Below are 26459 nucleotides of genomic sequence, written 5' to 3' on the forward strand. Positions count from 1 at the left end.
CAGGACCAATTGCAGTCATCAGCAGCCGTTAACAGCCATCTACAGGTTTACCACTCCCATCAGCCCATCACCCCCACCCCCTCCCTCTGAATAGACATAAGGGTTTGGTGGATTCTGTTTCAGTGTATCTGACGAAGTGTGCATGCACACGAAAGCTCATACCAAAATAAAAACTTAGTTGGTCTTTAAGGTGCTACTGAATGATTTTTTTTTTATTTTGCTTTGACTCAGACCAACACGGCTACCTACCTGTAACTATTATATTCTATTAGTTGTTTTTTATTGAAAATTACTTTATTTGATATAAGTTGTTCCATTTTAAAGTTACGTTTTTATTATGACTTTCTGCATTGGATCAGATCTATCTGTAGGCGGGTTTTGATTCTGCAGTCCAACATATGGACAAGATAGCAAAGTCTGCCTGGAAACCAAAGCTCAGAAGATAGCCATGAGTGCAAAGAGACCGTAGAGCAAAGCACAGGGGTAGGCAACCAGAAACTGCTGGCCTTCCATCGACAACGCGGAAGTGAATATTTTGGAGGCTGAGAGGCTGCACCATCCAATAATGAGGAGAGCTAGCACAGTTCCGAGAAACCCCCTGCAAGAACATCAAAAAACCTACTGGTTAAGAAGAGCGGAATGAGAACACTTCCAAGAGCCTTCCTAATCACGGATGCATTGATAGCCAAGGGCCAGCGGCAAAGACAATATAACATCAAGCCAAACAAACAGAAGATGAGGGGAGCAGGCGGGAGGGCATTTTTCATTTCAGATGAAAAACAGCTTCATAATTTGCAGCTTTAAAAGACTAAGCAGCAAGTAGTAAATTAGTCAGCTGCTACCTCGTTTGTTAGAATGGAAAAAGACAAACAACCGCAGCATTTTCATCCCACAGCGAACCAGAAGCTGGCAGCAGATAAAGAGAAATGTGTGCACGGTGTAATATTTGCACTGTGCAATCCAGGGCAATGGGCACACACACCCTTGCAAATTGATGCCGGCTTTGTATCAATTGGACTGACTTGTGGAGGGAACTGGAAGTTGCAGCTTAGGGAAGGGTCTGTGAATTCACTCGTGCCACTGCCCCCCCCCCCCCGGCAGAGAAACAGTTGGCGCTTTTCTCCGGACAGAGGGAATGACGAATGAACTGGCCGAATCCTGCCATAATGATATGCCTACTATGTTAGCTTGTTGCAGGAACAAGCAATTTGTTTGTTCTTATATTTACATCGTATCCCCTTGTCCTCGGTGCAGCTTACAGCAATTTCATCAGTATCTACTGGGCAGCTTGAGGAAACAAAGGAAGGGAAAATGAAAATGATACAGAATTCATTTCCAGTTACAGGCAGGTAGCCGTGCTGGTCGAAACAAACAAACAAAAAATTCCTTCCAGTAGACCCTTAGAGACCAACTAAGTTTGTTATCGGTATGAGCTTTCGTATCTGAAGAAGTGTGCATGCACACGAAAGCTCATACCAATAACAAACTTAGTTGGTCTCTAAGGTGCTACTGGAAGGAATTCATTTCCAGTCACTAACCATTTTCTTGGTTCTCCATTACTGTTCTTCTCTGTCTCCAAAATATAGCTCTCTTGAGATACACAACTTGTTTGGCTTCCATTTGTCTCGCTCTTCCCTACCAGTCACCCCCTCACCCCTGTCCCTGCCCTTACCCCCCACCCCAGAAAACAAATCACACTTTTAAGGAAAAGTCTATTTGGGCCCTTAAATATTTTGCAGTGAGGGACACAGGTGATGTGTCAGCTGACAGAGAAGCCTCCATCGATAGGAATGGTTCCAATGCCAGTTTGTCTTCATTGCTTCCTCCTCCTCTCCTGCTCACAGGAGAGTTGAGCCTAAAGATGCAAGGTGCTATTTCATTGCCTATCTTAACTTTATATATCTATACCTATATATCTATGTACATCAGAGGGGTGGAACTTCTGTTCCGTGGGCCCAATTAGAACCACCAGATCTCCCAGTTTGTCCTGTAAGACCATTTCAACCAAGCCACTCCCACCTGCTCTACACTCAAAATCTTGATTCTAAATCTGCAGAGGCAAAAATGGGTCACCTGACATTGTGACATCAGGTGATTGATAGGAGAGTGGTCCCACCCACCTGTCAAACTCAGTCCATTCAGGCTAGGGGAGAAAAGCTAGTGGGCTAGATCCAGTTTCCTAATCCTGATGTTCATGGAACTTTAGAGCAGGCATCCCCAAACCTCGGCCCTCCAGATGTTTTGGACTACAATTCCCATCTTCCCCAAGCACTGGTCCTGTTAGCTAGGGATCATGGGAGTTGTAGTCCAAAACATCTGGAGGGCCGCAGTTTGGGGATGCCTGCTTTAGAGTGACATACAAAGGGGGGAGGAGCCACAGGGATTTTATAGTTTAAATTGTGATGGGTTCACTGGACATTTTATTTGGCCATTTTCTAAAATGGGCAACAGGTCTGTTATGAAGTCTGCCAATTCTCCAGAGTAAGCCCATTGTGCTGTTGCTGTTTTTAAAAATACACATGCAGTGCTTTATACATGCAAATGATTACATAATTAACCAATTAACTCTGCATATTGCTGTAGAGCCTGCTAGGGTTGCCACGTTTTGAAGAGCAAAAAAGAGGACGCATTTGCCGACTTCTACTTTTAACTATGGATCGCTATGACGACTCTACCCATGAAAAAGAGGACGTGTCCTGGAAAAAGAGGACATAGGGCAACCCCAAGACAAGGCAGAATTAATGGTGAAACCACTGTTTGCCATAATAAGGGAAGAAGAATGCTTTAGTATATGGATTATTGCCAGGACAGACTTCAGCTGCTCAGTGGAGTAAGACGGAAACTCAGTATGATAAAAACAACAACAACCAAGTCCAACAGCAGCAAAATGTGTTTAGATGCAACTGCTGCTTTGTAAAACGAATCAACGGGATTTTTTTTCTGCTCCATTTCCTGGCTGCAGTTTATCCAGAGCTGCTTTTGCAGCTCCCACTGTTCCATCATTGATTAGGGTTGGAGGAAAGCAGGGGTCTCTAGCAAAACGTTCCCCACAATCCTATCCTAACCTGGGCCAGAGCCCCGAACAGCTGATGCATGCCAGATATAGTTACCTGGCTTCATCTGTTGGCTATGTAAGCAAAATCCAACCTTCCTTTAAAGAGGCAGTCTACCTCATTGTGTGCTGGGAAGAGGCAACAGAGGGTACCAGGGCTGGGTGATATATCAATATATTGTCCCAAACTGGTTTGAAATATATATCGTTATATTGGTTTCATAATTTTAAATCTGGCAATATACAGTGGTACCTTGGTTCTCGAACTTAATCCATTCCAGGAGTCCGTTCATCTCCCAAAACCATTTGAAAACCAAGGCTGGTTGCGGGAGCTTCCTGCACTCAATCGGAAGCCGCATCAGACATTCGGCTTCCCAAAAAACGCTCACAAACCGGAACACTCACTCCCGGGTTTGCGGCGTTCAGGAGCGGATTTGTTCGGGAGCCAAGCTGTTGGACAACCAAGGTACCAGTGTATCACAAAGCCTGGTGTGTGTGTGTGTGTGTGTGTGTGTGTGTGTGTGCAAAAATCACAATGCAGGAAAAACCGTGAAGCCAACCAATGCCTCTACATAGCTCCACCCTCATTTCAGACAACGTGATATATTGGTATATCGCGATGTTTAGCTGGTGATATATCACAATGTTGCAAATCAGATATTGCCAGGCCCTAGAGGGTACCTGTCACTACCATGATCTGAGTATCTAGAATGAATTTGGCTGGCCGCAGTTGGAAAAAAGCATGCAAACCTAAACAGATCCAGCAAAGCAATTCCCATAGCTCTCTGTTTCCCCATTCCTTCTCTTATCCTTTCTTGTTATTTCCTGGTGTCCTCTGTCTCCGTGAAGCTCACATTACCCCTTCCTTATCATTCAAAGCAAGCTGCCAACATTTGAGATGAAACTTCATACTTACTGTAGGGAGAAAAAGACTGCGTAGGTTGATAGGATCACCATGGGCAGCAGGCAGTAGCCCAGGACGCTTGCCACACAGCCGTAGGAAACACTTGTGATGCTCATCAGGTTAAGCAAAGCATGGATTGCTGTGCAACCAATGGCACTCATGCCATAGACGTAGCCAAAGTGGACTTTTCCCGCCTGTAGAAATGAAGAAAGAGAGGACGGAATCACCATGCAAATGGTAGATCAGCTGGAAAAGAAGTGGAGGGTCTTATTTTCTGCCGAACCATGGAGGCAACGGGGGTAGAATTTGCTGTTATGTGACTGAATCCCGCCTAAAATTAGGGACAGAGGAGATGCATCCTTAAGGATGCAGAGATGCATTGATGATGAGGGAAATGTGCTGGAAAGAGTGGGGCAACATTTCATTTGACACAACATCATCAATAATCATAATCACTATTGTTGTTATTATTATTATCTAAGCTTCCCGCGAATAAATCGGAATGAGTGCTCGATAAGTAGCAGGTGTAATCTAAATTCCCCGCATTTTGTGTGCAAACAGATCGGGATGGTGGCTCATCCAATAGCCAACATTGTCTAATCTCTCTGCAAACACAGGCAAATGCTCAATAAACAGAGTGTTTGGAAGTGCCCTGAGATATAATTGACGTGTAACACAATTCCTTCGACATGGAAAGCCAACATACCAGGGAGTCAGCTATACAAGACCCTTCCTTCCATCCTGACACCTAGTTTCCTACATGGAAGGTTTCCCCTGCCAAATAGAGGAACAACCAGTCACGTAAATTCTCGCCTGGGGTCTGAAGTGATGGAGCTTACCACTCCAGTGAGAACCAGAGTCTAGTTATTGCTGACCTTGCTGGCTTGTACCCGTTCTTTTTTGCCTTCTCCGTACTGAGCGTTCTGCAAAGTGTTCAACATCTGGGTGCCCCTTTCTGTTGCAGCAAAGATACAGCATACCTCTTCATGAAAAAGCATGAAACTGTCATAACTGGATACACAAAATGAGTCTGAGCGCCTGCGCTTGGCCGTTATAAACAAAGGAATACCTAGAAAGTTTTTGTGATACCTTTTATGAATCTCCAAGCTGATGACACCAATAGTACAATTGTGATTTCTTCCCTTAATATTGTAGCCAAAAAGCAGTCACTGCTGCATTAACCTATCAATAGCCACTGACCTTTTCATGGCACTTTTCTTCTTCTTCCTTTGCTTCACCCAGTTACCATTCCCCCCTCCTTTTAGGGTGCAATCCTACACAATTCAGGGGTCAGCAAACTTTTTCAGCACGGGGTTGGTCTACTGTCCCTCAAACCTTGTGGGGGGCCAGACTATATTTTGAAAAAAATATATGAACGAATTCCTATGCCCCACAAATTACCCAGAGATGCATTTTAAATAAAAGGACACATTCTACTCATGTAAAAACACCAGGCAGGCCCCACAAATAACCCAGAGATGCATTTTAAATAAAAGGACACATTCCACTCATGTAAAAACACCAGGCAGGCCCCACAAATAACCCAGAGGTGCATTTTAAATAAAAGGACACATTCTACTCATGTGAAAACATGCTGATTCCTGGGCCATCCGCAGGCCAGATTTAGAAGGCGATTGGGCAGCATCCGGCCCCTGGGCCTTAGTTTGGGGACCCCTGCTACACATCCTTACCTGGGAGTAATACCCATTGAACCTAATGGGACTGACCCGCGAGTAGACCCACATGGGACAGCATGTTAATAGCTATAGACTCCATAACAAAGACTGCTGTGGCAATTTGAGAGGACACTTTTATCTCTGAAAGAGAATTAACGGGCCACTGGCTTTTCCAGCACTCATATTTCCAGCACTCCTCCGACGGCTGCTGACATACTGTGGGTATATAATGCCATTAGTGTAACAGATTACTATCAACAACCTCGATAGTCATTAAAGGTTTTCAATAGGTTTAGCATTTTCAATTTGGGCAGGGAGGTTTGGATCTGCAATATTTCCTGCAGATACCGCACATAAACACAATGCCAGCAATAATCAGCTAATATTTTAACTTGTTTGTTCCAGAGCATTTGATTAATTGACACAGCCATACTTAGCAGCTTAATCTAAGATTAACAAATTGCTTGCGCCAGAGGCAGGAGACAGCAAGATAGTGGCTAAATGAAAACTCTCTTTGATATACTGCTTGGCGGAGGAGAGAGGTTTTGGTGCAATAAGAAAGGGATGGAGGTAGTTGGGGAGGAGAGGAGGGGAATGAAGCTGGAACAGATCAAGTCAAATTATCTTCCCGTTTCCCATGTTCCACATGCGTTTCTATCTCCTTGACCAGGGGTTCCCCAAACTAAGGCCCGGGGGCCGGATATGGCCCAATCACCTTCTAAATCCGGCCCATGGACGGTCCGGGAATCAGCATGTTTTTACATGAGTAGAATGTGTCCTTTTATTTAAAATGAATCTCTGGGTTATTTGTGGGGCATTCATCTTTTTTTCCAAAATATAGTCCGCCCCCCCCCAAGGTCTGAGGGACAGTAGACCGGCCCCCTGCTGAAAAAGTTTGCTGACCCCTGTCCTTGACTTTCATTAGAGGCTCGTTTGTGGGGTGGGGAAATTAACTGCTTTGGAACTTAATATTTCTGATGAGGTTTATGTATTATTGTACACAGAACACAAATTACTTTCTCAGATCTAACCTTTTCTGACTTAGGCCACAGACCACAACTCTGGCCTAGAAAAACTTGCCTTCTCCAAAACTGCCTGAAATACAGACCAAGATGGAATATGCTCAAGCCTCTCCGAGAGAGATTTTGCCAGAAATTGACACAGAAACCAGCAATCTGGAAATCTGAATGTCATTCAGCCCCAATACACCAACCGCTCAAGGCTGCTCGGTATCTTTTCGGTCTCTGTTTCAGGCGGTAGAACAGGTGTGGGGAACCTTTTGTCCTCCAGAAGGTGCTGGACTACAACTCCCATCAACCCCTGCAAGTATGGCCAATAGCCAGGGACGATGGATGTTGTAGTTCATCAACATCTGGAGGGCCAAAGGTTCCACACATCTGGGAAGGATCTACAGAGATATGAAAAACACTATTAAAAAATATAGCTCCCAATGCATTTTACCACTGATGATGGATCACTGCTCCACATCGCCCTCTGGTGTCACATTTTTATAACACATTTTAATGTTATAATGGACCAGTGCAGCGAGTCCCTGCAGGGGTAGATACAACCTAAGGCTATTCTTAATGGTGTGACAGTACAAGGCTCTTCGTCTTTGTCCATTTATCTGTGTTCACCAGTATCCACAATTCTGGAACAAAGGAAGCTGTTTTATCTAGCTTAGTATTGTCTACATTGATTGGCAGTGGCTATCCACAGTTTTACAAAGAGGGATCTCCCAGACCTACCCCGATATTTGGGGGATCGAACCTGCGACCTTCTGCATTCAGAGCAAGTGCTCTACCCCTGAGCTACAGTCCTTTCCCCTATGGTACATGCGACTGTCCCCCTTGGGATGGTTCATTTCTTCTTGTACTGCTACTAATTCCCTTCCTGCTGGCTTTGGACTCTGCAATATATACCATAGACGATAGCTTCTTCAGCAGCAGTAGCAGCCGTATTCCTGGGAGGAGTGGCAATGCTGTGGATGACAGGTTTTCTTCGAGCTGATTTACCCCACTCTTTTTGCACATGCTACCAGTAATTCCTAGCCTACACCAATTTATATAACCAAATGACCACATGAATGCCAGCACCATAGAGCGGTAGGTGTCATGGAAGGCTTAAAGGACACACCAGTCAGAAAAGTAGCCAACCATGCTTTTGTTTTGCAAACAGAGAACAGGAGACTCCCATAGCTGCCAAGTTTTCCCTTTTCTCGCGAGGAAGCCTATTCAGCATAAGGGAAAATCCCTTAAAAAAGGGGATAACTTGGCAGCTATGGAGACTCCTGAATCCACACAGCGCCATCTAACTCCAGCGCCACCTAGTGACTAGGCTGTATAATGACACTACCCTCCCAGTAAATTTCTGAATGCTCTCAGCCACATATCCAAAAAAAGAGAAAATAATAGATAAATGTGGACTCATTTCTAGGAGTGCCATAATCATTCATGCCACCAGTTCTCTGTGTGGGGCACTCAGGTGGAATTTGGCAAGGCTGACCAAAACTAATAATATTAATAATAATAATTATTATTAATACCCCGCCCATCTGGCCGGGTCCCCCCACCACCACTCTGGGCGGCTTCCAACACACATTAAAATATATCACAGATTAAAAACCTGCAAAAGAAAACTGTAGCGGAAAGGCATCTAAATGGAAGCAGGCCCTCCCCTGTGTGCCATAAACTCAACCTAGCTGGCAAGATGTGCCAATTGGTGGGGTGAAACATGTCACATTTAGTTCTGTTCCTTCAACAAGGTTACAACCCTCTCCTCCAACATGTCACATGTGTTTGTGAAATGGCTCCTATTTTTGCATGGCGAGGATAGGGAGTTCAAAAGTGCACTTTCAGTACTAAAAAGGACTTGAAGGTCCTACAGGTGTATCAACTTTTCTTGGTTTATTTTCTCTATGGTGGATGCAACAAAGAATAGCCATTACTCGGGTTATCAGCAGGAGATGATGCACACATTTTTCAATGGGTGCCACCACCATGTCTTCGACTCCAGGGGGAACAAATGTGCTACCTCCCAGAGATGGTTTGGCTACAGCTCCCACCATCCCTGACCACTGGTCCACACTGTCTGGGCCCCAAAAGAGTTGGAAGCCCAATGACAACTGGAGAGAACTAAGTTGGCTCCTCTCATTCTACTCCGTCCCTTCGCCGGGAGCGCTGCTTAATGAGTAGGAAAAAATGCAGCCTGGTCTCGGGGCTTAAACAACGGCAGCTTGATCTCCAGAACTCAGCACACTGAAGGTTTTCATCACATGGGAATGAACATTATTACCTGCTAATTGGTGCTGATCCAGCAGCTGTTTAAAAGAGTTGCCAACTTTTTGTTTCAAATGTTCTGGCACCTTAGCAGGGTCAGGCCCCGAGTGAATCAGAAAGCAGAAGTCATCAGATGCTGGTAAGTCAGAGGCAGAATCATGGACAAAAGTTTCCTCTTTGGCAGGCGCAGTGAGTCAACATTCGCCAATGAGTTCTAAAACGGGACGCACCAGTCTACATTTCTGGCTCCTTTTCTCTCCCATCTTAAACCCCCTTGGAGGGCAGTTATGGAAGAATCACACAGTCTCACATGCAGCCGTGTGTGAAATTGGGCTGAAACCTAACAACCTGGCATCCTAACATGCAAAAAACGGTAAAGGTAAAGGACCCCTGGACGCTTAAGTCCAGTCAAAGGCGACTATGGGGTTGTGGGGCTCATCTCGCTTTCAGGCCAAGGGAGCTGGAGTTTGTCCACAGACAGCTTTCCAGGTCATGTGGCCAGCATGACTAAACCGCTTCTGGCGCAATGGAACACCGTGACGGAAACCAGAGCACACAGAAATGCTGTTTACCTTACCGCCACAGCGGTACCTAATTATCTGCTTGCACTGGCGTGCTTTCGAAATGCTAGGTTGGCACGAGCTGGGGCAGAGCAACGGGAGCTCACCCTGTCATGGGGATTCGAACTGCCAACCTTCTTAATGGCAAGCCCAAGAGGCTCAGTGGTTTAGACCACAGCACCACCCGCATGCATGTTTTGGGGTACATACTGAAAAGGCAGAGGGCCTTCTTGGTAGTGGCACCGTCACTGCAGAACTTCAGATGTCAAGGAGATAAGCAAATATTGAATGTCAAGGAGATAATCAAATATTGAATGACTAATAAACGCCTTTTAGAAGACATCTGAAGGCAGCCCTGTTTAGGGAAGTTTTCAAAGTTTGATGTTTTATCGTGTTTTCATTATTCTGCTGGGAGCCGGCCAGAGTGGCTGAGGAAACCCAGCCAGATGGGCGGGTTATAAATAATAAAATGACTATTATTGTTATTAATCACCTAATTAGCACAACATATCGTGTTCTAAGCAAAAGCGCTGCTGACAACTATTAAGGGAAAAAATGTCCCAATAAGGTAGTTTCAGATAACTACGGTACCTAATTTTTAATTTTTTTATTTAAAATGGGTTGGGTTGTTGTTTTTCTTTTGTTGGCTCCTAGTTCATACACTGACAGCCCTATTTACTGATGCTCTTAGCCGCTTTCCTCTCCCACTTGCAATAAGCCCATTTTGAACAGGTCAAGAAGCACAGCAGCTGCCTCGCGTCTGAGTGGCTCAGAAGATTTCAAGTTCAATGTGCTGTGCTTTATATACTGGAAGGTGCCTGGGGAGGGCACAACCGCGCACAAGGCAGCTGAGAAAGCTTTCAGTTCATCAATTAAGTTGGCTAGCTAGCTGTAGGTGCTGCGTTCCGATGTCCTTTCCCACTATCCCAGCGATAGGGAGTCTGTGGCTCTCCAGATACAGTACACTGGACCTCCGATCATCCCTGAACATTGATCAGAAGCAGCTCACTTGAGCAGGGTGCAGCCACAGGGCTAGCTTCCTAGCAGATGAGTGGCTGTTGCATACCAGGAGGGAGAGGAGTGGCAGCAGGGCATGGTGCAAATGCACTTGCAGAGTCCATCTGCGTCATGAATTGGCTGGAGTGGTGCCTGGATACTGAGGAGGGGGCACTGGGAGAAGCGGGGCTGGAGGCTTGGAAGAAGGGAGCAGTGAACTGGGGAGGCTGTAACAGCCAGGAGACGAGAGTCAGAGGCAGGAGAAGCTGCAGGACTGGAATAATAATAATAATAATAATAATAATAATAATAATAATATATTATTTATACCCTGTCCATCTGGCCTGGCTGGGTTTCCCCAGCCACTCTGGGCGGCTTCCAACAGAAAAATAAACATTAAAGGCTTCCCTAAACAGGGCTGCCTTCAGATGTCTTCTAAAAATCTGGTAGCTGTTTTTCTCTTTGACATCTGATGGGAGGGCGTTCCACAGGGCGGGAGCCACTACCAAGAAGGCCCTCTGCCTGGTCCCCTGCAACTTGGCTTCTCGTAATGAGGGAACCCCAGAAGGCCCTCGGTGCTGGACCTCAGTGTCTGGGCAGAACGATGGGGGTGGAGACACTCCTTCAGGTATACTGGACTGAGGCCATTCAGGGCTTTAAAGGTCAGCACCAGCACTTTGAATTGTGCTCGGAAATGTACTGGGAGCCAATGTAGGTCTTTCAAGACCGGTGTTATGTGGTCTCGGCGGCCGCTCCCAGTCACCAGTCTAGCTGCCGCATTCTGGATTAGTTGTAGTTTCTGGGTCACCTTCAAAGGTAGCCCTGAATGTGGACAACAGGTGCAGGAGGTGGGAGAGAGAGGTCAGGTGGTTGCAGAGTCAAGGACTTTCATATCTCCTCCTTCTGCCTTCCACTCTCCTGCTCCACTATCTCCCAGGACCAGGAGAGGATCAAAGTGGGAGGAGCAGAAGCCACTTACATGCAGGTGTAGTCTTTGTCTGCTTGTGCGCAGGTCTGATGGGGAAGCCGAGATTTGGGGTGGGGCCTCTCCGTTGAGGCAACTGCCTCATTAGGTGCATACCAGGAGTAGCTGGGAGTTGTAGGAGTGGTGGAAATGCCTTTTGCTAACTTGTAAGCGTACTTCTGCACGCCCTCCAACATTTCTCCGATGAAAACAGGGGTGTCATTCCACCATCATAATAGTCAAAGTTTTATTATTTATACCCTGTCCATCTGGCTGCGTTGCCCCAGCCACTGTTGGGTGGCTTCCAGCATATATAAAAACATAATAAAACATCAAGCATTAAAAAACTTCCCCATACAGAAATGTCTTCAGGGGTCTTCTAAAGATTGTACAGTCGTACCTTGGTTTTCAAACACCTTGGTTCTTGGACTTTGTGGCTCCCGAATGCCGCAAACCTGGAAGTGGGTGTTCCAGTTTGCGAACTATTTTTGGAAGTCGAATGTCCGATGGGGCTTCCGATTGGCTGCAGGAGCTTCCTGCAGCCAATCAGAAGCCGTGCTTTGGTTTCTGAACGTTTTGGAAGTCAAACAGATTTCCGGAACAGATTCCGTTCGACTTTCAAGGTACGACTGTATAGTTACTTATCTCCTTCGCTTGGCGGGTCGCATAACTCCATACCTTCCAACTTTTATCCTGTGAAAATAGGGGCATCCTAAGGAAAAGCAGGACATTCCGGGATCAAATTCTGTAAATCTGGGACTGACCCTAGAAAATAGGGACACTTGGACGGTTTGCTTTTGACAATAAAGAGTTAATTGTGTCACCCTCTCTGCTGCCTCCCTGCTCTCCTCCACAGTAAGCAGCAGTGACCTGCCTGCTGGGAAGATAGAATAGTGGCCCTGCACACCTGGTGAGTCTCTTCTGCTATTGATTCTCCTGTCTGGGGCTGGTAAGAGTTGGAATCCAGCAATGCCTGGAACACTGTTCAACAATCCTTTGTGCTGATTTTCATTTAAATCTAAATGTCTCCCTTCCAAAAGTTAGTTGTTTCTGATAAATCTGACAAGTGTTCTGTCTCTTCCATTTATTTCAGTGTGATAAGCTGTGGGCAAAGGAGGGGGAAGTCTTTCGACACGCCTTATCGCGTGGGGCTTTTAATCGGACTCCTTCTCCCTACAAGCCCAAAGCCGTTTGCCTTTCTACTGAGGATATTGCTATGAGAACAGCTGCAGTTTGCACTATACCCTACCAGCAGCAGCATCGCTCCAAGAGCCAGGCAGAAAACCATAGGCCCTGTCAGGTCCGTCTCGTTCATGATGCTGCCATCTGCTGGCTTCATTGGGTTGAGGACGGTTAATGTTTTTTGCCAGATGTGATCGAAGTTGATCCCCAGCTCTGCAATAGAGGAGGGGAAAGGAGTTTCAAAACTGTTAATCATCCGAAATGAAAAACTTTTGTGCAATAGCTCGCTTTAGAATGACAAAACAGTCGGCTGGCTGTAGGCAAATTATTCTAATGATGCATGCGTTGTAGCCAAGACTTAATTTGGAAGTATTGATTACTCAGTTATGCAAAGGAAAACTATTTGAACCAGATGCCATCATTGTCCTCAAATGGCTTTGTTCTCTCTCTCTCTCTCTCTCTCTCTCTCTCTCTCTCTCTCTCTCTCTCTCTCTCTCACACACACACACACACACACACACACACACACTGACACACACACACACAGAGACAGAGAGAGAGAGAGAGAGAGAGAGAGAGTCCTGAATAAGTTCACAAGCAGGACCCGAGTGCAACAGACTTCACAGCATGCTCTGTTTCTCTTGCACCCGATACAATACGTGGATGAAACTGGACATATTCCAATGTGAATGTTGATGGATATGCTCTTTATATCCATGCTACTTTTATTGATTTGATTAATGGTCTGCCCTTACAATCCCATTGCAATCCCATTGTACAAGAGGGTCGTCGTGGCTACTCTAGAGTAACTCCGCCTGAGTCCAGTTTGTCTTCAAGGAAGTTTATTGTGCTATCTATTTACAGTGTAGAGGCAGCTTAAAACTTGACCTCTCATCCCGAATCAGAATCCGGCAATGGCGTACGTCTGTTCCTACGCCAGCAAAGTAGTCTGGGCACCCCAAAACGCCGCCCCCTTGACCTGCGTTGCGGTGCTCTCCTCATTTCTGGCGCCGGAAAGAGCGATGCCCTTTCAGTTTCCTCCCTCAGCAGTCGGTTCACTGGCTCTGCAGTATCCTCAAGCGTCTGCCTGCATCCCTCTGCCTCCGAGCTTCCCCATTGTTCCTCACTCTGATTTCTCTCCCTCTCTGAGTCTCCTCCTCCCCCTCTGGCTGCTTCAGAACCACTGGTGCTCTCTGTACTTGATGAGGTGGACATTAGGATGATGGGGGCTGGCTCCCTGTAGGGAGTCCCCCTTACAATACTGCTTTGTTTTCATAAGCCAGTTGCAAATTTTCACAGACAAGAAAGTGGCTGTAGAGACCCCCTTGCTTCAGAGTAGGTGCCTTTCAGGATTCAGTAACTTTCCTCTCTCTGCAACGAGATCCTATGCAATCATCTTGCTTGTTCATCATCTCTTATACTGCTGCTGGCTCCCGTGATTGACTAAGACACTGAGTTCTCAGGTTTCATCTTTTTGCTGTGAGAGATCTCTGCTTGGGTTTCTGGGATGAGGCATCAATTAGCCTTAAACACTCTGCTTTCCGGATTTGCTAAAGACAAACACCTCATGCCTAATGCAAACCTCTCTGCACAGCATTTTAAACACAATACTGTACAGTCAAACATAGCATTTTATGAATATTAAGCTTATACTATTCACAGGCCTGTTCTACTAGTGATCCAACAAGCCGAATGCAGCCTGTCGGCTGCAAACATTGGAAACCTCTCAGCTTTTTAGGCATGTGTGTGCATATTTGGCTTGGATGAATTCTGAGCTGAATCGGGCCGATTTGGAGAGATTCTGGGCTCTTCTGAGGTGAAGCAGGTATTCTGCAAGGCGCCCTGTGCCAAACTGGGCTGCTCTCAAAGCCTCAGGGCTGCCTTAGAGCTTCGGAAACCCCAGAAAGCACAAAGAGGTTGAAACACTCTAGCCCTGTCTAAGCATTCTGTCTTTGTGTTGAGCAAAATATGGGGTGCTTTTTTGGGTGGTGGTGGTGGTGAGAGAAGCAGGCAGATCCAGTCATCCTTCACACTAGGCTTGGATTCAGTGGTTGGCTAGAATGGGCAGTGGACAAGGGTTCCTGGGCTCAGAAAGGCCCCCACCAGCCCCTCACAAAACCTCATCATTCCCCATCTTGTCCAACACTTGGCCTCTGAGAAAGAGGCAAGTGGGTCCTCTTTTTTGCAGTTATTTTGGGGGAGATGACCAGGGAAATGCCTGTGCTGCTGCTGCAGTTTTCCATGGCACCCAGGAAAGCCTTATTTAACAACAACAACAACAACAACAACAACAAAGTTTAAAAATGTATTTCTAATTGCTATGCCAAACTCCAGTGGTGGATCATAAATTCTCCTAGCCAGCTGTGAAGCAACAGGGGTGGAAGAAGTGTGTAAAATTACCCAAGCTCCCAGCAAAAAATAGCATTTTGCTTCTGATATTTTCACAGTCAGGGTGGTTCCCAGTCAGTGGTTCCCAAATCGTGGTCTGTGGGATCAGCCATGGTCAGCGAGCTTCATTCTGATGGCCTCTAGCATGCGCACACTAAATACTCACAGTGACTTTTAATTGTGTTTTATTGCTTCTTCTTTTTTAAGCATTGTATTTTATTGCTTTACAATTTGAATCCGATGGGCTGCAAATTGTAATACAATAAAATACAATTTGAGAAATAAAAGAAGCGATAAAAATACAATGAAAAACCGTAAAGCATCTAGCACAGCACACAGCAATTTCTACAACAGGCAGAGGAATTGTTAAGTAGTGTCGGCAATTTTCCAACCGTCTGGGGGGGGGGAGTTTGGGTGCCAAAAGTATGGGGGGGGAGAGAGAGAGCGGGGCATGATCCAGTCAGAACTGAGGACCCTGCAAACTCATGAACCATCTATGAACAAGCCACTGTCTCTCTTCCTAATAAGATTGCAAGGATAGAATTTGGAGACTGTTTAAGCCACTTGCGTTCCTCCCTGGAGGTTCCTCTTTGGCAGCTTCCCAGCCTTGGGTCCCTGGGTGTGGACTACAACTCCTTTGCTCCTTGAGCACTTGCCATATTGGCTGGGGATGATGGGACTTTCTGTCAGGCTTCGGGGAATCTGATCCCTCCCACGGTAGCAGCTAATAAGCAGAGAAACAATAAAAGTTCTTACCAAGCAGTTTATTCAATAATTCACAGAGAACAACGAAGGAAGGCAGTCTCCCTAAGATAATGGTGTTGCTCCATTGTCCCACCCCTTCTGTCTCTTCTATTCTACATCACCCCTGTGTCAGCTAATCTGAGCTTTTGGCCTCTGGGCTTTCTGCCTCTAAGCTCTCTGTTCTAATACCCTCAATGCACGCCTTGTCCTGGAAGAGGGGTGGTCAGGAATGCTTTCCAAAGAGACCGAGTCTGTCAGCTGTCTCTCCCCTGGTGCTTCTTCTTCTTCTTCCTGCTGTTCCTCTCCCAATATTTCCCAGCGTCTCCCCTCTGCAGCCTCTGAACTGTGCCCTTCTGCAAACCACTGTTCTAAATCTATACTGTCCTCCCGTTCTCTGGAAGGTTCGGGAGAAGTGGGGGAAAGGGTCCCCATAATTCCTCCTCAGTCCAGCCTCTGACATCTGTCAGGAGTGCCAACTTGGCCCCATGACAGTGGGAACCGGGGCTGTGGGTGCCATGCAGCGTGCATGGCCCTGACACCAAAATTTGTGTGCGCCCAAAATTTGTGTGTACCTGGCCTGGTGTGCTCTGGTACCCAGGGACCCAGGCACTTAGCACCTATGGACCTTGTAGTCAATTGGCATCTGGGGACTCTTGAGTTGGGGGAGACTGCTCAAAGGAGTAGGTTTCAAATGTGATAAGATTAGGGGTGGGTAATCTGTGTCTCTCCAGATGCTGTCACACTTCAACTCCCATCAGCCCCAGCTCACATAGCCAGAAATCTGGAATGATGGGAGTTGTAGTTCAGTAACAAACAGAGAGCTATAGGTTCCCCACCACTGAGACAGGTAGATAGACTTGGGGGTTACTTTTGTCCTCTTAGGAATCAAATGCAGATAAAAACTGTGCATTATTTAAATGTATGGGAAAAGACTATACAGTACTCTAACAGGGGAGTCCTATGGAGTGCAAATGCACAATCAAAGCACATTCAAAACACATCCACCCCCCCCCCAAAATACAGTACTGAGAACTGCAGTTTAAGGGTGCTGGGAATTATAGCTCTGTGTGTGGGTAAACTACAGTTCCCGGTACATCAGAATAAGATGCAAATATTTCCACTAGGTATTTCATGTACAGATTTTTTAACCTTTTTCATAAATCTAACACAGTTGATGTTGTTATGGTAATCTATAGTACGTTATAGTTATAGGAAATTTATCAACTTTTGCCTTGGAATACGCTGCCTTTATTTTTTTTAAAAAAGCCGGCAAATTTATTACTAGATATGTAAACAAGATTATAACAAGTGTTTATTAATTATAGGTACCTTAACATGATATCTGATTATGCAATATAAATATAGAGGGAAAGGCAATGCTATGAAATCTGAATACAAAATTTATTGTGATGCTGTCATCTAGAGGCAGTAAAGTACATGATGTATGTGCCATAAAAATGAGTTATCACCTTTATTTTCCATGCAAATTGTAGTGCTGCCCTTTCAAATATAAACATGTGTCTGTGTTACAAATGCAAGACAACAAATTAAACAAAGCTCTCTATCTCCCTCCCCCCCCCAAGTTTCTGATTTGATAGCCTGAGATTGAATATTGCTTTTAAACATACTTTTTACCTAGGATTTTGACTGTGCTGTGATCAGTTAAATTACTATTCTGGGCACAGAGCAATTGAAAACGTCTGTGCGTGAGTGGTAAGTTAACACATACCAAACTTCAATAAACTTTTCTCTTGCTTACATTTATTTATTTATAAGAAAGGGAGTTTTAATTGCAATTTGTAGTTTGATATTTTGGACGTTATGAAACGTCTATTAACAGCATGTGACCTGCTGCTTAATTTTAACTTGAAGGAAGGGCCAAAATGGATTCAAGAAATGTAGTAAAATCTGGCTTTTGGCTTGCAAGCAGTGTAGAGGGTCAGAGCTGGCCAAAAACATTTTCAACTGCTAGAGGTGAAAGACGAAATGCTCCCTCTACACCAGGCATCCCCAAACTTCGGCCCTCCAGATGTTTTGGACTACAATTCCCATCATCCTGTTCCAAAAACATTTTCAACTGCTAGAGGTGAAAGACAAAATGCTCCCTCTACACCAGGCATCCCCAAACTTTGGCCCTCCAGATGTTTTGGACTACAATTCCCATCATCCCAGACCACTGGTCCTGTTAGCTAGGGATCATGGGAGTTGAGGGCCAAAACATCTGGAGGGCCGCAGTTTGGGGGTGCCTGCTCTAGACCAATCCACATGCACAAGTCAAATGAACTGCCATTTGAACTGTGCTTTAACATTGGTAACAGGATAGCATCTCCCATCACACCTCAGGGCAGCCGACTAGGTTAAGGGGCTCAGGGCAGGCCAAGTGGCACACACAACACTGCCACTTAACACTGCCTGGACACAACTCCCAGCCCTTGAGCATCTGCTGCCTGAGGCCACGCTTTGCCCAATGACAGGGCCGGCTCTAGGAAGGATGACTGTGCGTTATTGTGTGGAGAAATGTTGGCTTCTCTTGTTGGGAAGCCAGAAAGGGGGTAATATTCCAGGCAGGTCGTTTCCTCAGCCTCAGATGAGTTCCACCCCTCATTTAGACAAGTTCTTGTTAGTAATATTATAGGGAAGGAAAATAAATTACTTCCTTGACACTGCAGTAATTTGCAATGAGTATTAAGGGATTCTGCTCCACGTATAAGCCGCCGGAACATGGGGGGGAAGTGTAATTAAGCGTTTTAATTCCGTACCTTCTAGCAAAGGCGGTTCTTCATCAAAGCTGTCAGGATAAGCGGCATTAGGCGAGAACTCTGAGGTAAACGCCGGTTGAAAAATCTGGCCTGTGTACTGCTGAGAAGACGAAGCGCTTTCTGGAGAAGCAAATGCATCTGGCGGTGGCGAGGCAACAGCCCAACCTCTACAAGGAAAACAACATCGGGAATGGGAATCAAAAGCACTGCTACTGGAGTGAAAGGGCATCTTCCTCAAAACAGTGACGTATGAATTGGGTAATTGGACTATATATACATTTCAGAAGCTGTATGTGTTGCTCAGAGCTTTGCTGCTACTGCAGCAGCAGTGCACGCCCTACGCCGCCCTGCGCTGTCATGACATCATGCATACCTGCCAAGTTGCTGTCAGAGAAATAAGGGACTGGGCCAGAAATAGCAGACCGGAAGTAGCGCTGCCGCCATTTTGGAACTGGGCGGAGCATGCTCAGAAGTGACTTTTGATGCTGCTTTGCCCAGTTCCAAAATGGCCGCCGCGCCAGAAGTCGCACTGCAGCCATTTTAGAACTGGGCAGAGCAGCATCAAAAGTCGCTTCTGAGCATGCTCCTCCCAGTTCCAAAATGGCCACCGCGCCAGAATAAACCAGGAAAAAACAAATAAATCTGTTTTTTCAGCTAGGAACAGCTGGAAAAACGGGGATTTTCCAGGGAAAACGGGAGACTTGGCAGCTATGCATCATGACGCTGCATTGTCATAACATCACAGTGTGGGGTGTGGCGCACTGAGCACCCACAGTGAGGGGTCTAAGTCAGTGCCGTTGGCTGGCCCTGAGTGTTTTAGACTGGCTGGAATGTGTCCGTGAATTTTGATAATGCCTCTTGCTTGTCTGGATGGAGGTCAGAGATGGAGGACGGAGTGAGCGTGTGTCGAAACTAGCTCACTGCAGAAAGGTAAAAATTCCATTTGTTGCTGGCCCTGCCCATCACTGACGCATAGTGCTATGTATGGTCTCCCCTGCTCTGAGCTTGAGTCTGGACTTAAGCCCTGTGTTCTGATTTGACTCATGATATCCAATTGTGCGGCATTGTCAGGGTTTGGGCTACTGGCATTGGCTCTTAAGCTCCGCCTGGGTCACGATTCACACCTTGGGGGTTTAAGCAGCCAATCGCATTGAGAGTGGGCGTGGCCCAGGCCTTCAGAAATACATATAAGCAGTTGCTTTGTCCCTGGAAACGATGCCTTATGAGGAACGGCTTAGGGAGCTGGGTATGGTTAGCCTGGAGAAGAGAAGGTTAAGGGGAGATATGATTGCCATGTTCAAATATATAAAAGGATGTCATACAGAGGAGGGAGAAAGGTTGTTTTCTGCTGCTCCAGAGAAGCGGACACGGAGCAATGGATTCAAACTGCAAGAAAGAAGATTCCACCTAAACATTAGGAAGAACTTCCTGACAGTAAGAGCTGTTCGGCAGTGGAATTTGCTGCCAAGGAGTGTGGTGGAGTCTCCTTCTTTGAAGGTCTTTAAGCAGGGGCTTGACAGCCATATGTCAGGAATGCTTTGGTGGTGTTTCCTGCTTGGCAGGCGGTTGGACTGGATGGCCCTTGTGGTCTCTTCCAGCTCTATGGTTCTATGATTCTATGTTGCTCAGTTCCTGGTGCCTCAATAAAGCCTTTCAACTGAATCACTGCCTTGAGTATTGTTGGAACTCACATATACTTCACATAGAATCATAGAATTGTAGAAATGAAAGGGACGCGGGTGGCGCTGTGGGTTAAACCACAGAGCCTAGGACTTGCCGATCAGAAGGTTGGCGGTTCGAATCCCCGCAACAGGGTGAGCTCCCGTTGCTCGGTCCCAGCTCCTGCCAACCTAGCAGTCTGAAAGCACATCAAAGTGCAAGTAGATAAATAGGTACCGTTCTGGCGGGAAGGTAAACGGTGTTTCCGTGCTCTGCTCTGGTTTGCCAGAAGCGGCTTTGTCATGCTGGCCACATGACCTGGGAGCTGTACGCCGGCTCCCTTGGCCAATAAAGCGAGATGAGTGCCGCAACCCCTGAGTCGGTCATGACTGGACCTAATAGTCAAGGGTCTCTTTACCTTTATGAGGGTCTTCTAGTCCAACCCCCTGCAAACCCTTCCCCCCAACAAAGGTTTCCACAGACATGCACCCTTCAATCTTCTATTTAGGCAATCAAACCACATTCTAGCAGCACATGAGAGGTGTGTGGACAAACGATGGTGAAGGGGTTATGTCCTGGGAGCATAGAGTGTGGTTTATGCAGGAGACATGACCTGGGAAAGTTCTAAAGACTGGGGAGAGCGTGTCCCTCCGTGATTCCTTTTATGTGCATCTCATGGACACAATGTACATTTCCAAATACCTGTAGCTCCATCTCATGCAGGGCCAGCCTGGGACATTTTGCTGATTGAGGTAAATAATAATAATAATAATAATAATAATAATAATAATAATAATAATAATAATTTATTTATACCCCACCCATCTGGGTGGGTTTCTTCAGCCACTTTGGGAGCTTTCAGCAAAATATTAAAATACAATAATTCATTAAATATTAAAAGCTTTCCTAAAGGATGTCTTCTAAAAGTCAGATACAGTGGTACCTCTTCTTGTGAACAGGATCCGTTCCGGAGGCCTGTTCGCAACATGAAAAGGCCGCATCCTGAAGTGTTGCATCTGCGCACGCACGTGATGCAATGCCGATTTAGCGCTTCTGCGCATGTTACGGATGCGCCGAACCCGGAAGTAACCCGTTCCAGGACTTCCGGGGTTTGGCACGTCCATAACCTGAAAAGACGCAACCCGCAGCGGATGTATCATGAGGTATGGCTGTAGTTGTTTATTTCTTTGACATCCGGTGGGAGGGCATTCCACAGGGCAGGTGCCACTACCGAGAAGGCCCTCTGCCTGGTTCTCTGTAACTTTGCTTCTCGCAGGGAGGGAACCGCCAGAAGGACCTCAGTAAAACCTCTGTGCACTCCCCTCCTCACTGGGCCCTGCCACTTCCTCCTGCTCCTCATCATGGCTGGGTGGCCGCCACTCACCCCTGCCAGGTACCCAGTACAGTCATACCTCGGTTTACAACCGCCTCTGTTTACAAACACCGCGGACCCATCTGGAACAGATTAATTCACTTTCCATTACTTTCAATGGGAAAGTTCGCTTCAGGTTAAGTACGCTTCAGGTTAAGTACAGACTTCCAGAACCAATTACACTCCTACTTCGGGTTAAGTACGCTTCAGGTTGAGTACTCCACGGACCCGTCTGGAACGGATTAATCCACTTTCCATTACTTTCAATGGGAAAGTTCGCTTCAGGTTAAGTACGCTTCAGGTTAAGTACAGACTTCCAGAACCAATTACACTCCTACTTCGGGTTAAGTACGCTTCAGGTTGAGTACTCCACGGACCCGTCTGGAACGGATTAATCCACTTTCCATTACTTTCAATGGGAAAGTTCGCTTCAGGTTAAGTACGCTTCAGGTTAAGTACAGACTTCCGGAACCAATTGTGGTTGTAAACCGAGGTACCACTGTACCCAAGTCGGCTAGGCGCTCTCTGCCTCTTGCTCGTCCACTGCTGTGGCTGTGCCATGTGCTGTAGCCACGGCCCCTTGCCGTGACCCACACCGTGGCCCAACCACCACCAGCATGTCGGGGACCATGGCTGCAGAAGCAGAGGAGCAAGAGGAGACAGCAAGCACCCAGCAGTGGCGATTGCCCGTGAGCCAGCCGCCCTGAGACAACCACCTCAGCATGGCTCATAGGCGAGCCAGCCCATGAAAAGGATGCGTTTCTGTAGCATTTGGAAATCGGAGGGTGTGTGTCTGGTTGGCCTCGGAATGCATGAAATGGGAGGCAGCATGTTTCCAAAAAGAGAGAATAAAGGGAGGGAGGGAGGGAGGAAAGTTTTAAAAAAATGCATTGCTACAACTGTGTTGAAGAAACATGCGGATTAATATTGAAAAGCTATTGGTGGGATCTTGTGCTAAATCTGTGTTATTACTTTTTCCTTTTAGGTAAAGGGACTGTAAAGTACCCTAAACATACATTTTAATGTATTTTGTTTTATTAAAAGTGCAGCCAACTGATACGCCTCATAAAATTCTCAAGGCTGGAACACTTTTTTTAAAAAAAAGAAAAAGAAACCATTAAATTGTGTTATTAATTGCAATTGAAATGCGATGTTAAAATTAAATCAGTAAATTTGTTCTATTTCAAGCACTTACTGTTTGCTTCCATACTCATTTCCAGGGGGTTCAGGCCTGCTATAATTTTGCTCTTGGTTTTCAGCGATGTAATCTGACTGGTAAAAATCTATATCAAATTGCTCAAAGTTTGACATACTGAAGAGAAGGAAAACAGATTACTTTAGCAACAATGTAATCTGAAATATGGCAAATGTTTGATATGTGTGCCTTTTGGAACAGAAGCTGGAAATCCAGGTTTACTTATATACTGGGCATTTTCCCTGGAATTAAAAGCATTTCTTCCGTTAATTTTTTACAGTGAACTCAAATGATGCTGCCACTAAACTATTGCATTCTATAACAAGTCTATAAAATCATGGGTACAGGGAAGAGGTATTTTTCTCTGTAGAAATGCTAGAGAAACTGGCATTCTATTTACTACACAGTGGTACCTCGGTTTATGAACACAATTGGTTCCGGAAGTCTGTTCATAAACTGATGCGTTCATAAACTGAAGCGAACTTTCCCATTGAAAGTAATGGAAAGTGAATTAATCCGTTCCAGATGGGTCCGCGGCGTTCATGAACCGAAAATTCATAAACCGAGGTGTTCATAAACGGAGGTTCCACTGTATGTAGACTCCGTAAAGTATATATTTTTTCACAGTTAACTTAGCGTTACAATTTATGGCGATGGCCCCTGGCCCTAGCTTAGAGCTTCCCCCCACTCTTAAAAAAATATATTAAACAAGTTAATGGAAAATAAAGTTTACCTATTTGGCAGGTAGGAGAAAGAAGCCAGCAATGAAGACTTGCCATCAATGCCATCTCTACCTGCTGCTGATTCATGGACCTTCCCTTGTGAAAGGAGACAATATAAGATATACAGTCGTACCTTGGTTCTCGAACGCCTTGGTACTTGTACGTTTTGGCTCCCGGACGCCGCAAACTCAGAAGTGTGTGTTCCGGTTTGCGAACTTTTTTGGAAGCCGAAAGTCCGAGGCGGCTTCCGACTGGCTGCAGGAAGCTCCTGGAGCCAATCAGAAGCCACGCCTTGGTTTTCGGAGGTTTTCTGAAGTCGAACGGACTTCGGGGAAGGATTACGTTTGAGAACCAAGGTTCGACTGTAAGCTTGTCTAGGAGAGGGGAGGGGGAAGGACTTATAGAGTCCGCTTGTTTTCTGTTTAGCTGTGGCTCTCTAGTCAGAAGTGCCACTGAGTTAATTAGGGCTTACTCTCCAGGAAGTGGGTATGGGATTGCATCAAAATAAAACGAAACGAAACAAAACAAAACACACACTGTAGAACCTAAGTGCTGCCATCCTGAATACTGTAGGGGCAAATGTCGATGTCATCCTGTTTTCTTGCTGATATGGTACCAGCAGGTTTAGGGTGTGTGTGTTTGTGTGTGCAATGGGGCAATAGGGAGGTGGGGAAGGGTTGTGAGTGATTCACCCACCACCCCTCTATCTGCTCCTAGACCAGTTGAGGGCTAGAGAATGTCCAACTAGGCCTCTAAATCAGGTGCAGGGAATGTGTGGTTCCTCCAGACGTTGTTGGACTCCAAATCCCATCAGCCATAGCCAGGAGGGCAAATTGCAACAGATGGTGGGAATTGTAGTCCAGCGACTTCCCATCCTCACTCTTATCAACAAATAAATTAAAAGAAAACATAAAGCCATGCAAGAAGAACTTTCTAAGAAAAACTTTAAAATGCGATCAGTGTTTCATTGGGCGTTCTTTAAAAAACACCACAAAACGCATTTTGTATTTACAAGTGCTGATTGATATCCTATAATCAAATCAATCTGCTTCAGCCCGATGCCTTCATTTATCAAAAATACTTAGCACAACAATTATGCCATATAGCAACTCTCTTTCCTGCTAGTTAACAAATCATTCGTGTTTCCAAATTTAGAAGAAAATCTGATTTATTTTTAATAAGTCTAGTAAATTAGGGGTTTTTTTTATTAGAAATGTGACATTTTCTATAAATTATGCGCACATAAAATTATGGAAGTACATAATAATTCTTAAAGCAACCCTGGAATATATTTTCTAATTTAATTGTCAGTGCAATTTTAACGCTTTAAAATGCCTTTAATATTTCTCAGGTGGACCCCCTCCCCCAAAAAACCGCCACCCAAAACAAAAGCCAAGCTGCTGCTATCAATTACTTGAGTGTGTCTAAAAGGTGCACAGCTGGGACTTACAACTACTCCTTCTAAACATTTAAAACTGAAGGCCCATACCTCTTCCTGCCGTCGATGAAAATTCCCTACTATAGATTCAGCTTACATGCAGAGAAACGAGCCAAGCCTTCTGGTGTCTTCAACAGGGTGATCTTGAGCTATTTATAAAGTCCTAAATTTGGCTTTCCAACAGATGCATGACAGAAAGACTTTCAGTGCCATGGACATTATTTCCAACATGATTTGTCTGGTAACAGAGCTAATAAATTAACCCAAAAGTAGACAAGGCTCTTTACTTTACAAAACAGTATTTTGGGTCTTTGAATAGTAATTTTAAAAACCCGCCTTGCCTAGCTGAGAAGGACATGCATCATAACATTGCATGAAAGAGGGAGCTTGGGAGTTGTGGCTTGTCCTTCCGGAGGGTGGGGAGCCACTTTTTCTAAAATTCTGCCTTCTGCTCAAGTGGCTGACAACACAATCCTATAGATGTCTACCCGGAGGATGTCCTAGCAGATGACCACAAGGCCTGGAGGTTCTGCATCCATAGCAGTGGCCAGAGGAGGAATGACTGCTGGGAGGGAGCACAGAGAGAAGCCCACTCTTGTGGGACGGCAGAAGCTTCACTGGAGCCCCAACGTGGGAGCTGGAACTGCCGTGCCCTTCCTGAAGCCGCCGCTGCCTATCAGGAACTGGATCCTAGCCTGCATCCTGATTTGGCAAGTGGGGATACAGGCTGGGACTTGGGCTGTTCCAGGGGATGGAGCCGATGGAGCGGGGAGGCTTCCCTCGGATTCTCCCCTTGCCGGATGGCATGCATCTTTCCTTATCGGGAAATGACATTTGCTGGTCAGATACGATCAAATGCATTAAGGCACGGGTGCAGATGTGAGTGGTTTGTTGGCGAGTGTTGCTCGGTTGGTGGCTTAGCATTGGGGCAATCCTTTGTTTTGGATGGAGGGGAGGTTGTAGTCTCCGCCTGCCCCTCCAAACGCTGGGGTATCCCGTTAAAGGGATCCGGGGGGTGGCGGTGGCCATGTCCACGTGCCCAGGCGGTGGCCAGGGCTGAAGGCACTCCCCCAAGCAGAGGTCCCTACGGGGGTCACCCTATTTGATGTATGTCTTAAGAACCCCCGCCTGGATTGACCCCACATATTTAGATTGCCCCACACCCAAGCCAAACCTCTTTCATCTGTATTCAATCAAGTTGTGGCCTGTTTTGACCCCAAACCGGTCTTATTGGTTTCTTATTGATATGGGTTGGGGTAAGGGGAGCCTGACAGCTGGTCCTGCAAGAAATGCCATGGTATATCTGCAACAGCACGTCCAGATGCCTTCATCTGCCCCGGATGCAACAAAACATGTCTCTCCTGTATCGACCTCTCCAGCCACTGATTTGCTGTAACCTTCCAACAGTTTGCCTTCACCCCAAAAAGCGCACTCCTCCATTGTCTCCAAAGACAGATGGGTGCCAACCAATGCTTCCCTCCAAACACATAACAATATAATAACTGTATTAGTTATTATTTCTGTTACAAAAGGAGTTCTTTGGGCCTTCTCGTCTGGTCTCCTTGTGTAC

At 45.9% G+C, this 26459-nt stretch overlaps 1 protein-coding gene across 2 annotated transcripts; it reads right to left on the reverse strand.

Annotated features, from left to right (window-relative positions):
* Nucleotides 1–113: 113 nt before the first annotated feature.
* On the reverse strand, nucleotides 114–25013 carry YIPF7 (Yip1 domain family member 7). Of its 2 annotated transcripts, none has more exons than XM_035112447.2 (6): nucleotides 24941–25013; nucleotides 22730–22846; nucleotides 18504–18670; nucleotides 12680–12825; nucleotides 3969–4150; nucleotides 114–598 (listed from the first exon to the last, which is right to left on the reverse strand). In XM_035112447.2, the coding sequence occupies exons 2-6, from the start codon at nucleotides 22843–22845 to the stop codon at nucleotides 436–438; spliced, it is 774 nt and encodes a 257-aa protein (XP_034968338.2). In that variant the 5' UTR covers nucleotide 22846; nucleotides 24941–25013; the 3' UTR covers nucleotides 114–435. The 2 variants fall into 2 exon arrangements, with proteins under 2 accessions (XP_034968338.2, XP_060135122.1); XM_060279139.1 differs by lacking the exon at nucleotides 24941–25013 and adding an exon at nucleotides 23463–23543.
* Between the last annotated feature and the right edge of the window lie 1446 nt (nucleotides 25014–26459).

The sequence above is a fragment of the Zootoca vivipara genome, chromosome 9, assembly GCF_963506605.1.
Source record: "Zootoca vivipara chromosome 9, rZooViv1.1, whole genome shotgun sequence".
NCBI classification, from domain to species: domain Eukaryota; kingdom Metazoa; phylum Chordata; class Lepidosauria; order Squamata; family Lacertidae; genus Zootoca; species Zootoca vivipara.